Raw genomic sequence first — 14,489 nt, 5'->3', positions numbered from 1 at the left:
CATGGATAAACCACCAACACAGGAACTTCTATCACCATCGCCACCATCATCATCATATCATCACCATCACCACCACCACAATCACCACCACCACCAATGCCACAATTACGACCACCATCATCACCAGCAGCAGCACGATCAACACCATCATCCTCACCACCATCACCACCACCACCATTACCATAACGACCACCACCATCATCACCACTGCCACGATCAACACCACCACTACCAACATCACACATCATCACCACCACTAGCATAACCACTACCCCGATCACCACCACGATCAAAATCATCATCATCACCACCACTACTACTATTTTAGTTGCAGCAGATGCAACAAATGGAAACAAGTTGGGCCTACATTGGGAGGTAGCTAAGAAATAAAAGAAATTAGGAAGACGAACTCGTCTGGGAAAGAGCGAAATAAGAATACATACATCAATCATATGTCTCTTTCTGTCATCATAATTAATTAAACGTGTTTCTGATAAAGAGTCTGTCCTCATTAGACTCGGGGCGTACTTAGCAAGACTGCCTTTGGTCATCACCGTGATCACAATCATGAGTCGGTTCTTTTGTTCGATTTACGTCCAAATGTCAAAAACTTCCTGTTTTCTGTCTTCGTTTTATTGTTCCTCTGACTCGGTCCGTTTGGGATACTCGCCATCCATCTGCTTCCAGTTTAGTTTGCAAAGTACGTGTAATTAATTCTGGAGTCAAATTAAAAGGGATATTTCCGTTTCCTTTGATAACAAAATGGTTCCATCTTCTTTTTACATGTTTTACTTTGTTTATTCATTCAGTTCTTATGTAGGGTATACTCAACATAAGAACTAATAGCCCTTACATAATTGCCATATACATATCAATGAAGTTATGGTATAAATTACACATTTCTATTAAATATTGCATCTTCAATGGAACACCCCCCCCCCGCAAAAATAGTTTTGAAAAATCAATGGTCAGTCTTAAATGACGCTTCAAATTGGATGAAATTCAAATTAGTGGTAGACTTTTTTTACTGTACAACCACACACTCTGCAATAATCTAGCTTCTACATATAAAATAGAATATAATAAAATTAATTGAATAAAAAAATAAATAAATAAAATAAAAAAATAAAAAATAGAATAAAAGAAACATATAAACACAATTAAATGCGTTGATATTTTTCTGAGAAAGATACCTAAATTTTACAATACATTCATTGGCACAAAAAAGCAACTTTTTTAAGGCCTATATAAAATATTGACCAGGGACCCGTCTTACAAAGAGTTACGATTGATCCGATCAATCGTAACTCTATGGAAATCCATCAGTTTCATAATTTTTTCTACAGGAAATTTGCAATATGTCTTTTGTAAAGAAAGGAGAACACACCATATTGTCAAGAAATCGATGAATTTATAGATATACATCATATCTAAAAAAAAAAATATTGTGTTCATACACACACATTTCATTCTTCATCAAGTCATCCTCTCATTCTGTCATTCTATCATGTTATTCATCTACACCCTCATGCTTCATTATCTCAACTGCTGTTATACCTCCATTCACAGGATCACCTACATCCCTGTCTCCATCCTCCAGACTTGTTATGTAAACATTGACCATACCCTATTAACCACATCATGAACAACCCCTTGTTCTCTCCATCTGGTTTATACTTCCTTATCAATATCATCCTGCCCCACAGAGAATATCATGTTATGTACAGTGTATAATATATATAGTTGACTAGTAGAAATAAAGGGAGTCTTGATTGTAACACCAACGAATTCAGTCATGCTCAGTTATTTATCGAGTACTGTGTGTATCTAAGTTAGACTACACATATACAAAATTGGCGACGAGGTGAAGTTTCTTTTTCGAACCAGCAGCAGACATGGCTCAGCGTCTCGATGTCCCTCCGCCCCATCCTTTCTCGATGTCATCATCGAGGTCGTCATCCGCTTGGTCAAAATGGATGAGGAGTTTTTCCTATTACATAGGAGCAGCAGGCATCACACAGGCTGCACAGAAGAAATCTCTTCTTTTACATATCGCAGGACCAGACGTCCAGGAACTTTTTGACACTTTAACAGTCGGCAGCCCAACTGACGAGCAGAATGAATACGATGTTGCTCTCGCTGCCCTCACCAGCTACTTCGCTCCAGCAGCCAACATTGCGTTTGAAAGACATCTGTTTCGGCAGGCCAAACAAGGACAAGATGAATCGGTAGATGATTTTTGTACCCGCCTGAAAGGCCTCGCCTCATCATGTAATTTCGACAACCGGGATGAGCATGTCCGAGATCAATTTGTGGACAAGTGTGCGTCGTCAAGTCTTCGACGACGACTGTTAAGAGAACGAGATTTGACATTGACAACCCTTCTCGACATCGCCCGAGCGAGCGAAGCAGCTGCCAGCCAAGCTGATGAGATGGAGGGGAAATCGGCCCATGAATACGCATCAAAAGTGACTGCAAATCCGGGACAATCTCGTGGTGAGCGTCGACCACGTGGACCACCGCGTGGACCGCCACCGCCGAGAACGTCGTCGGGAGGTGAACTCTGTGGAAACTGTGGCAGAACAGGACACAGATCAAGGGACTCTGATTGTCCAGCCAGAGGGCAAACGTGTAACAAGTGCAGGAAAGTAGGACATTTTGGACGGGTATGTCGAAGTTCTAAGTTTCGTCAACCTCGCACTCGCAGCACCCCTGTTCATACTGTTAACGACGAGGATCGTCATTCAGAGGGACCAAATGATCACCTCACTGACGAGGAATGTAATTTTGAGGTTCACACAGCGAAAACTGTTCTTACTCGCACGGATATAGATATTGGAGGACACAATGTACCCATGATCATTGACTCTGGAGCTTCTGTCAATATCGTCGACGGCACGGTTTGGGACTGGATGAGAGGCCGAGATCGCCGACTTCGGTTTACCAACTTTACCCCCAGTCACAGGAAAATTTTCGGATATGGCTCCAAGCAACAGCTCCCTGTTCTCGGAGAGTTCACGAGCAAGATGACATCGGTGGCCACAAAGAAATCGACACATGCAAAGATCGTCATCGTCGATGGCAACGGTGGCTGTCTACTTAGTCGAGAGACATCAATCACTCTCGGGCTCCTGACAATACACCCTGATTTGAATAATATCGAGAGCCAGACTCCAACACGGGACACTTACAGGCAAGATATTATCACTAAATATCCTGCAGTATTCAACGGATTTGGTAAGCTAGTCGATTACCAGGTCCATGTCCACGTCGACCACGAAGTGAAACCAGTAGCCCAGCCTCCAAGGCGCATTCCTTTTCACCTCAGGAAAAAGGTCGAAGGAAAGATCGAAGAGCTTCTTGACAAGGACATAATAGAACCGATTTCAGGCCCGACATCATGGGCGAGCCCGCTCGTCGTCGTCCCCAAGAGCAACGGAGAAGTACGTGTGTGCGTTGATATGCGACGAGCAAACACAGCAGTAGTGCGAGAAAGGCACCCCATTCCTACTCTAGAAGAAACTCTAGAAGCCCTCAATGGAGCAGCAGTCTTCAGCAAGCTAGACCTGAAGTGGGGGTATCACCAGGTCGAACTCGACGACGAGTCTCGAGATATCACCACCTTTGTTACACATAAAGGATTGATGAGATACAAACGTCTGATATTTGGATTGTCTTCAGCATCCGAGATATATCAGTATGCCATTCAACAAGCCCTCAGTGGATTGGAGGGAGTGAGGAATATTTCTGACGACATCATCGTCTTTGGAAAGGACGACAAGGAGCACGACCACCGCCTTCACGCAGTAATCAAGCGTCTGCAAGAAAAGAATCTCACATTGAATGCTGAGAAGTGTGTATTTCGCACGCCAAGTTTGACATTCTTCGGGTTCAAAATTTCACGAGACGGAGTCTCAGCCGAAGATGCGAAAGTGAACGCGATTAGGCAAGCGAAGACGCCATCGAATGTACATGAAGTTCGTTCATTCTTAGGATTGGTCAACTATTGTGCTCGTTTGATTGAAAATCTTGCTTCTATCGCAGAACCACTTCGCGAGCTCACTCGTGGAGATACACCATGGAAGTGGGAGAAACGACATCAGCGATCATTCGACGAACTTCGCAATGCTCTCACTAGCGACAAGGTAATCGCACACTTTGTCACCGGAGCGGATACCCAACTACGTGTCGACGCCAGCCCAGTAGGGCTGGGTGCCATCTTGACGCAGACAGTCAATGGTATCACACGCCCAGTAGCCTATGCCAGCCGCACCCTCTCAGATGTAGAGCGTAGATACAGCCAGACAGAAAAGGAAGCGTTGGCAGTTGTATGGGGTTGTGAGCGATTTCACATGTACCTCATCGGCACCGAGTTCGATCTCCTAACCGACCACAAACCGCTCCAGTTCATGTACTCCCCGACAGGCAAGCCGCCTGCTAGAGTGGAAAGATGGGTTCTTCGTATGCAGCCCTACAAATACCGAATCAAGCATATACCAGGAAAAGGTAATCCTGCTGACCCGTTGTCTCGACTCCCCGTGGTCAATGCACCTAATCGTGAACGTGACATCGCAGAGGATTACATTGACGCTATTTTGTCATATGCAGTACCCCGGGCAATGACTCGTAGCGAGATCGCAAACGCGACATCCAACGATACTGAACTTCAACGCGTTATGGCAAGCATTCGTTCGAACTCTTGGTCGAAAGACGACATGATGTCGACCTTCTACAAAGTGAGACATGAGCTCTCAGTGAAACGTGGTGTACTTTTACGTGACCACCGTGTAGTCATACCGCGATCGCTTCGACAACGCACAATGAATATCGCACACGAGGCTCACCAAGGCATAGTGCGATTGAAACAAGCACTCCGAACAAAGGTGTGGTGGCCCCACATCGATGACGACGCAGAAAACGCGGTCCGACATTGCCCCGCTTGTCAAGTTGAATCAGCTCCGCCGAGAAAAGAGACAATATGCCCTACAGAAATGCCAAAACAGCCATGGCATACTTTACACATCGATTTGTGTGGTCCGCTTCCGAACGGAAAATCTCTCTTGGTGGTCGTCGACAACGCCTCCAGATGGCCTGAGGTAGATATCATCACTTCGACGACAACCGGATCCATCATTACCCGCCTACGACGCATTTTCGCTACTCATGGTATCCCCAACACCATCGTTAGTGACAATGGTCCGCAGTTCGTGTCCGCGGAATTCAAAGAATACTTGCGCGACAACGGTATCGAACATCGACGCGTGGCACCGTACCATCCGCAAGCGAACGCGACAGTAGAGCGATTTAATGCGACGGTTCTTCGTGCTCTCCGACGAGCTCGACAAGAAGGAAGAGAATTGAACGAAGCCTTACAGTCATTTCTACTTGTATATCGAACCACCCCACATGCCGCTACAAAAGCGACCCCAGCTCGCCTTCTGTGTAATCGCGAATTTCGCACCAAAATGCCATCGGTGTCGAAATCGAAAATGAGCAAGGAGTTCAGAAAAGCTAGAAAGTCTGATTCTGCCTACAAAAACAAAATGAGTGTTGCTGATAAAGCTGAGTCTAAGAGGAATACATCAGCAATTAACATAGGAGATCAGGTGATTATACTAAGGCCCAGGCCTAACAAAATGGCCCCAAGATATGATCCACAACCGTGGAAAGTTGTCAAAATTAAAGGAAATTGTGTCGAAATCACCCGGAATAATCAATCAACGATGCGGCACTTGTCTAAAGTGAAGCGCTACCATGGACACGACGAACATCTACGCGATAACGACGTCGGTAGCGACATCGAGGATGATTACGTGCCTCCTCAACCGCATCTTAACGACAACAGCTCTTCAACCGCACCCCGCCGGTCAACGAGAGAGCGAAGGGAACCCAGTCGTCTTAATTACTATGACAGAGGGAACCCCCTAGTTTGAAATACAAACTGCTATCTATCGTGAGTAAACAAAACTTCAATAACTCTAATTTCATTCGCACATTACATTGAACAGTTCAACAATTTGCAATTACACATTTGGATCTTTATATCAAAGACTGAACTCGAACTCTCAGACTCTCAATATTTTCAGAACTCGATTGAACTTAAAACCTACAGTTTTGTTTACCATGGATGTTTATATGTGAATAAGTTTCTATTTGTTTCTCCATGTGATTTTCGAATCTTTTATCTTTCAGATTCAGTCCTCTTTCGATTTTCTCTATCTTTCCGCTTCTGCTCATATCACCTATTTGTACAAAAAGTTATTTTGATCAGTTATTCAGTTTGTTTTCCTATCTTTCTACATCCTGATGTACTTTTTCTAATCTATCCTCATATTTCTTGGAAATTTGTGTATTAGTAGATCTTTTGATGTTTTGTTTATATTATGGTAATGGTTTTCTATGATACGCTGGATGAGAGGCTTTATTTCATAAAGTTGACCCCCAGGTTTTATGTTCGATATGTATATTGCTTTGTAAAAAAAAAAAAAAGGAAAAAAGAAAGGTAAAATTTGTTGAGCTAAATCGTTGTATTAACAAATTACTTTTGAAACCCAAAAGTTACAATACAGAACTTAAGAAAATTAAACCAATAAAAGTTTTCATGTTATTTATTCAAGTAGATTGGCAAATGCTAGATATGCATGTTTGCATGTTTGAAATTTTGATAGCTGCAAGAATCTAACAAGCAGAAATTCATTTATGAAATATACATGTTAAAGTAAGATTCATTTATGATAATGATGATTATGATTATGAGTTTATACTTTTGTGAACTGAGATCCAGTGATCGCATAGTGAGGATCTTATGATGATACAACCATGATACAAGTTTCATTCCAAACAAGGGAGGGATATTGTGTTCATACACACACATTTCATTCTTCATCAAGTCATCCTCTCATTCTGTCATTCTATCATGTTATTCATCTACACCCTCATGCTTCATTATCTCAACTGCTGTTATACCTCCATTCACAGGATCACCTACATCCCTGTCTCCATCCTCCAGACTTGTTATGTAAACATTGACCATACCCTATTAACCACATCATGAACAACCCTTGTTCTCTCCATCCGGTCTATACTTCCTTATCAATATCATCCTGCCCCACAGAGAATATCATGTTATGTACAGTGTATAATATATATAGTTGACTAGTAGAAATAAAGGGAGTCTTGATTGTAACACCAACGAATTCAGTCATGCTCAGTTTTTTATCGAGTACTGTGTGTATCTAAGTTAGTGTACATATATAAAAAATAAAAAAAAATGTTGGAACAAACATGCATTTTATATGTTGACTTTGCTGGCTTTCCATAGTTGCAATTGATCGGATCAATTGCAACTCTTTTTACAACGGACCCCATGCCACAAAGATCATCACCTGATCACAGGGCACATTTTATGTGTGATTGCATTGACCATGTTCCGCAATGAAATCAGCTGTACGGTCAAAGAGCTTCGAACTTGTTAAAAAGTTACAGAAATCAGAAAATACCCCAATTTCGCTTATTCCCTCACTGTATGAATAGCCACAAGTTTTGCCACAAAACCACTAAAACAAACTAATCAATCACTTCCCATATTATATTATAGAACGGGATTATTGGCGCTTAAGGCCTTCATAAGCAAATAAAACTTTCCTTTATTGGTAAAGAAACAAAAACAATATTTGTATTATTCCGAATCTGTAAAAGCTTCCATTGTTAGTGCTTAATTGTGTGAATATCCACTCAAATGATTTAGTCCTGGTTTCGCCTACCGACACAGGTTAAAAAGGTTAATAAAGGAAACAACAATCGCTCTTTTTCAAAAGATTATTTGATTTTGCGCGCTATACCATCAAATCATGCCATTAGGATATTCATGCGGTTCAACTCCATTACGAACACTTTCATAAAACAGGCTGTCTAAGGCTGAAAAAACTAAGTTATTTCATAGAGCTATTGTATGCCCATAATATTCCTAATATTCGGTATTCCTTGTGATTTAGGGCGTAGTCCTCATTTTGTTTCATTAACTTATTTTGTAATTTTGCGAAACGATGATTGATGAAACCATCTGGGGCCCGTTGCAGAAAGAGTTGCAATCAAACGCAACTTTAAAAATCATGCGCAACTTCATTTTCAACCAATCAAGAACGCGCATTTTGGACTTGCGATTGATATTTTGACTTGCGTTTAAACGCAACTCTTTCTGCAACGCGCCCCTGGTCGCATTGACATGAATAAGTCACTTCGTAATTCATTGTTTTATATTATCTTTTGAAAATCTAATATCAATTTAATTTTCTTTCATTTTGCACAATTATCACTTAGTCCAATAAGACCAAATGGTATATGGACCAAATGGCTATTGGACCAACTGGTTATTAGACGAAATTATGAGTGGACAAATTGGCAATTAGACCAGACCATGTCGATATTGGATGAACCGATGGTAGACCAAATGATAGTAGACGAGTTGGCAATATTATTGGGAGATATTGGCAATATTCGAGCTGGAAATATACTGGTTTAAACGGGTTGACTATACTACTGACACCCCATTGCGCCCACTAGTTTCACTTTTATCGGTATATCCATTAAAAGTAAATTTTCCAGCTCAATATTTTTTATAAAGTCAGATAAACTTAATATGATGAATCTTATCATGTTATCACAGTATTTTTTTAGAATGAGAAGTCTCATTTTCGAATGATTGTCTCCTCTGTCTTTAAATGTTGTGTTGTTTTATGGCATGCCGGGGATCGCAGCTGGGAACCAATTACACGTCGTTTTCTGAAATGGTGATAATTCTCATGATTCTAGTGTTTTTTCCCCTCCGAACATTTTTTTTGTACCAAGTGCCAATTTCAAAATGTTCGTTGATTATGAGTTTGGCCGAATCCCAGGACTTTGCGCTTCGAAATCCCCCCCCCCCCCCCCCGAAATTAATTTTTAGGGTTTCCATTTTTTTTCGTGACAGCTAGGCTTGTTAATATTCATAGTCCTATACTGGGTATGTTAGTTTGTGTTCGTATTTAAAAAAAAAGTTTTTCATTGTAGTTTTAAACTACAAAAGTCACCATTCGAACGATCACGACTATGATATATATTTTTTTATTTCCGTAGATGAAATGAAATTCATATCTATTCGATTTAAAAATGGCATAGCTGTAGACGCCATCTCCGAAATTGCAAACTTTCTGATACGATTATATCGCGGGCTCTGCGATAAAGAACCATTTTTTGTGAAAAACTATAGTGGGCGAACGGGGTTTCGAGAACTTGAACCCTCCATAAAAACTATTAACCCCCTTCGATATGTTCCATTTTCCACTTTCCATGTTATATTAGCTATTATGCACTAGCATAAAGAGTCATTGTTTTGGCTTGCGAGCGAGCATGGAGAGCCGGCAGGGTGCCAGAAATCTAATCAACACTCATTATTGTCGACTGCGTGACGAGGATTTTGACAATCACCGTCGATGTTTCCAAGATGACATTTTATTGTGCATTGTGCTGTTGCAGATACACATACAAAATCAGTCATAACCTACCAACGTTGATTTAAACGGCGTGTCGTTCAGTCGGTTTGGAGTCGGTTTCGTTGGTGAGACTATAACATTGCGTCACATTCATATCAATGAAATTGACTGCACACCGTTCAAAGCTATTACGTTATTTTGAATGGGTGCGTCATCAGTCGGTTTGGAGTCGGTTTCGTTGGTGAGACTGTAACATTGCGTCACATTCATACCAATGAAATTGACTGCATACCGATCAAAGCTATTACGTTATTTTGAATGGGTGCGTCATCAGTCGGTTTGGAGTCGGTTTCGTTGGTGAGACTGTAACATTGCGTCACATTCATACCAATGAAATTGACTGCATACCGATCAAAGCTATTACGTTATTTTGAATGGGTGCGTCATCAGTCGGTTTGGAGTCGGTTTCGTTGGTGAGACTGTAACATTGCGTCACATTCATACCAATGAAATTGACTGCATACCGATCAAAGCTATTACGTTATTTTGAATGGGTGCGTCATACAGTCGGTTTGGAGTCGGTTTCATTGGTGAGACTGTAACATTGCGTCACATTCATACCAATGAAATTGACTGCACACCGATCAAAAGTACTTCGTTATTTTGAATTGGTGCATCATCAGTCGGTTTGGATAATAGTTGGTGTGACTGTCGAATCGGGAGAGTAGAGATCTCGAAATCCACATCGGGAATGGTGGCTCAGTGGTAGAGCGTCCGGCTCTTGAAAGGGACCGGGGTCGAGGGTTCAATCCTGGCCGAGTCATACCAAATACTTTTGAATAATTCTGATAGATAATCTGCTATCTATTCAGGCGCTCGGCATATAGGAAGGTAATATTAGCATTATTTATAAAGTTGTGTAGGCTGTTGAAAGATCAGCTCATAAAGCAGAAGTGACTACCATGTATGACGTCATTATTTGTTATAAGAACTTTATGTTTTATGGCACTTATCTAGAAAAGGCATCCGAAGCCATGGGCCATTTTGGATACTGTTTTACACGTTACTTGAAAACTCTCCTTTTTCAACATATTTACCTGGTAAATGAACCTATTTCAAGACCAGACTGTTTTCATGGTTTAGAATGATCGACCTAATAATATTAACCGATGCTAAAAATGCATTCAAATATATTTATTTTTCATTCTCATATTCATTATTCCTTCTGTTAAGGAAATTTGTACTCATAACTCCTTTTCAATATCTCTTCATTCATAGTTTGTTTGCATTTATTTACATAATTTATGAAAATAATAAAACATAATTATACATGTTCAAATTTAACAAATCGTATATACCTCACATAAAATATGAAGGATGGCCCGGGCCATTTCAGCGGTATTAACAACATACCACTGTTCTTCCATGGGGTCCTTAAATTCATCAATCTATCATACACCTTCTCTCTATCAATCCTTCTTTCTCTCCCTCTATTCTAAACACCATCTGTTATTTACCTCCTTACTTGCTTGTTTGCTTCTTAAATCGATTGCATTCTCAAACTTACTTCAACCTGTCGTCGATTTTTAAAATGCAAATTTCTTTCGAACAAAGCGACTCGTGTCTTAAATCAATTAAGGCACGTGGGGAGGTTATCATGTAAAGTGGGCGCGGCTTCACACCTATACCATTCTGTTTCTTTAAGAATCAACCACACACACACGTGCACACATCCTCCCACACCCACATTTAGCTAAAAGAAAAGAGAAAGTCAGCACGCGTGGGCATCGTTTAAAGAGGCGTGGCCTTTGTAACGGAGTCAAATAAAGTCCTTTATGTGGGCGTGGTTTGTATAAAGATCTTGGGACGAGTTCCACTTTGGTATGTCGTATGTCGACTGGACGCGCGTGTCATTATCTATGTATCCATGGTAACGTCTTATGGAATGAGCATCATCATCTAGTCTTGCACTTCAGGCTAATTTATTTCCAGATTCAAAACAATATAGGTCTCTTTGCTTAATAAAGTTCTCCGTGTATTTATATAATATCTTAAAATCGATTTAGATTCATTTTACATGATTGTATGAGTTCGCTATACTTTGCTTTCAAACATCATGTGGCCTACGCGACTAACGCGAATAAAATTAATAATATCATTATTGTATTGCATTCTTAAAAATGCGTTCAGTAACGAATTTTCTTCCCATAGTGATTAATTTAATTTCGAGCTTATTACGATGAACGAGAAAAAAGCTCTTTATCTGTATCAATCAACTGCCTATCCTCACCAGGGAGTTAGGACTCGTACACAAAAAACCCATCTACAATGCTCCACATTAAAATATGCCGAAACGTCCACCTCATTTTGACTAACTCTTATCTTGATGATAAACTGGATCGTCGTCAACTAAATTACTTGCCGAACTGTATATGTGGCCTCATAAAGGCTCAAAAGGATATAATACCGAACTGTTTATCAAAGATTCTTGTGTCCTTAGTCTTTTTATCGTTTGGGATGGCTAAGATCAATTTAGGAGTTCAAAACACAGTGCGTCGCTGCGAGTATTCCAACAAGAGGGGGCGATATTGCATATCAGACAGCGCCGTCAATTGGATCTAATTGAAATTGACATTATTATTTGCATGCCAGGCACATTAATCGCCAAGTTCACTACTTTCTCGACGACAGCCCAGTGTGAGTTTCAAGAATTTCATCCCATTATCATCATCAATAAGTTCAAATAGCACATAACATTGGAATGCATTTTTATAACCAAATACATAAATAAATTACAGAAACACTTGGAAATTCATCTCATAATAGAAATTTCAGACGAAAGCAGGAAAGAAACAGGAAATAGAAAGAAAAATAAAATGCATTTCGAGAGGTAAAACTGACGTACAATGAAAAGAAAATAACGAGTAAATAGATATTGATAAACAATGAATGGTCGGAATCACACAAACATAAATAAATAAGTAGATCTTAATAATCAATATCACCAAGCAAGCAACGAATCAGTATGTGAATAAATCAAGAATAATTATGATGAAATAAATGACTCGAGTCATGAACCACGATGGGGGGGGGGGGGAATAAATAATAATAATAATAGACAGTTCTTGTATAGCACATAACACAAATAACGTCTCTATACGCTTCCAAAGGACTTGGATATTATTACCCTGGCTTTAGCCCCGCAGCCTTTTACATCGCTGGGGCATTTCAAGGAATAAATTCCTGCCAGGTACCCATTCACCTCACCTGGGTTGAGTGCAGCACAATGAGGATAATTTTCTTGCTGAAGGAAACTACTCCATGGCTGGGATTTGAACCCACGACCCTCTGTTTCAAAGTCCGGAGACTAATCCACTGAGCCACAACGCTCCACACTAAATAAATACACTAACGTGTGCTTCAGAACGACGCCCTCTGCTGTTTTATGTTCGATATATTAGTTAATCAAAGAAATAGGGAAATTCAACCTGATGATAGGGCCTATGTGGGAAAAGGAAAGAAAAACATTGGTAAAATGAAAATCCATCATATAATAAGAAAGCTCTGAACTTTTAATTTGTGACGTCATAATGTGAACAGCTCCATATAAAATCCATCAAAGGAAGTTATTCATTATTTTATTTGTGACGCCATATTACGCGAGCAGCTAGTTCCCATACTATATCATGTAATACAAATTCCATAAAATCTGATGTTTTTAATAGAACAAAATGAATACAAATATTTTCCACATATAGAAAAGGATATCAAAATATGTCTGACGACATATCTTTAGATGAAATTGCAGAACGAATGTAGGCCTACACAATCATCTGGGCCCCGTCTTACAAAGAGCTACGATTGATCCAGTCAATCGTAACTCTATGGAAATCCATCAGTGTCATAATTTTGTCTATAGGAAATTTGCACAACGTCTTTTGTATAGACAAAGAGAAGCACAGTGAATTTACAAGAAAACAATGGATGCTGAATATACATATTTTAAACAAACATGAATGATAAACGTTGACGCTGTTGGCCGTCCATAGTTGCAATTGATCCGATCAACCTCAAGTATATGGATATCCAGCAATGTCATAATTTTTCATACTGGAAATCTGCACAATGTCCTTGAAAACAAAGAGAAGCATACTGATTGTCAAGAAAACAATTACTGTATGAATATACATCAGGGGTCAGTTGCAGAAAGAGTTGCGTTTAAACGCAAGTCAAAAAAAAATCAATCGCAAGTCCCAAATGTGCACTGTTGATTGGCTGAAAATGAAGTTGCGCATGATTTTTAGAGTTGCGTTTGATTGCATCTCTTTCTGCAACGGGCCCCAGAAAACATTTCGTACAAACATGTATATTGGATGTCGACGTTGGTGGCTTTCCATAGCTGTGGTTGATTGGACCAATCGTAACTCTTTGTAAGACGGGGCCCAGGGGTGCAATCACAGGAACGAAATTCCATAATCATATTGCAAACCTATTGCATGAAACGACTCATGAAAAAAATTGGGGCTTGTTCCACCCCCCCCCCCTTCCCTCGAGAAATTTTCTATCTCTGTTCATCTCTATTTATTTTAAGCAATCACTATAGTATTGGTATTGATCTATTTCTTTGTTAGTTCCCTCCAAGGCTGTTGAGCAAGTGACAGCACATGACGGTCAAACACGGCTAAACAATTAAGCTCTGTGAGTCTGAATAAACAATGGTAAAGATTCCACAAATTGACGCGTGAATTCAAAAGCAAATGAAATCATAGTATAGCTAGTCTTCACCGAGGCTTTTAAAACTTTTCAAAATGATATTTTCTTTTGAGGTTGCTTTTAACCGTATTGTTACTGTTGTTATTATTACCATCGTCATCAACATTCAATATCTCTGTCGTAACCAAAATCAATAATTCTCGTCACCACCACCAAAACCACCAACATCATCATCATCATCCTCCTCCTCCTCATCATCACTGACATCATCACTATCACCACAACCAATATGCACCACTGCACACT

General features: G+C 40.1%; 1 protein-coding gene across 1 annotated transcript; it reads left to right on the top strand.

Annotated features, from left to right (window-relative positions):
- The first annotated feature begins 1,895 nt into the window (after positions 1-1,895).
- Positions 1,896-5,933, top strand: LOC121406238 (uncharacterized protein K02A2.6-like). Its single transcript, XM_041597257.1, has one exon. It carries the CDS (start codon positions 1,896-1,898, stop codon positions 5,931-5,933), a length of 4,038 nt encoding a protein of 1,345 aa, XP_041453191.1.
- Positions 5,934-14,489: the final 8,556 nt, after the last annotated feature.

This window comes from Lytechinus variegatus, chromosome 19, assembly GCF_018143015.1.
Source record: "Lytechinus variegatus isolate NC3 chromosome 19, Lvar_3.0, whole genome shotgun sequence".
Classification (NCBI taxonomy): domain Eukaryota; kingdom Metazoa; phylum Echinodermata; class Echinoidea; order Temnopleuroida; family Toxopneustidae; genus Lytechinus; species Lytechinus variegatus.
The sequence above is the reverse complement of the archived record's forward strand: the minus strand, read 5'-3'. Positions and strand labels throughout refer to the sequence as shown.

Bases quoted from the DNA above. Each gene is read 5' to 3' on its own strand.
- LOC121406238 (XM_041597257.1), top strand. From the start codon at position 1,896: ATGGCTCAGCGTCTCGATGTCCCTCCGCCCCATCCTTTCTCGATGTCA.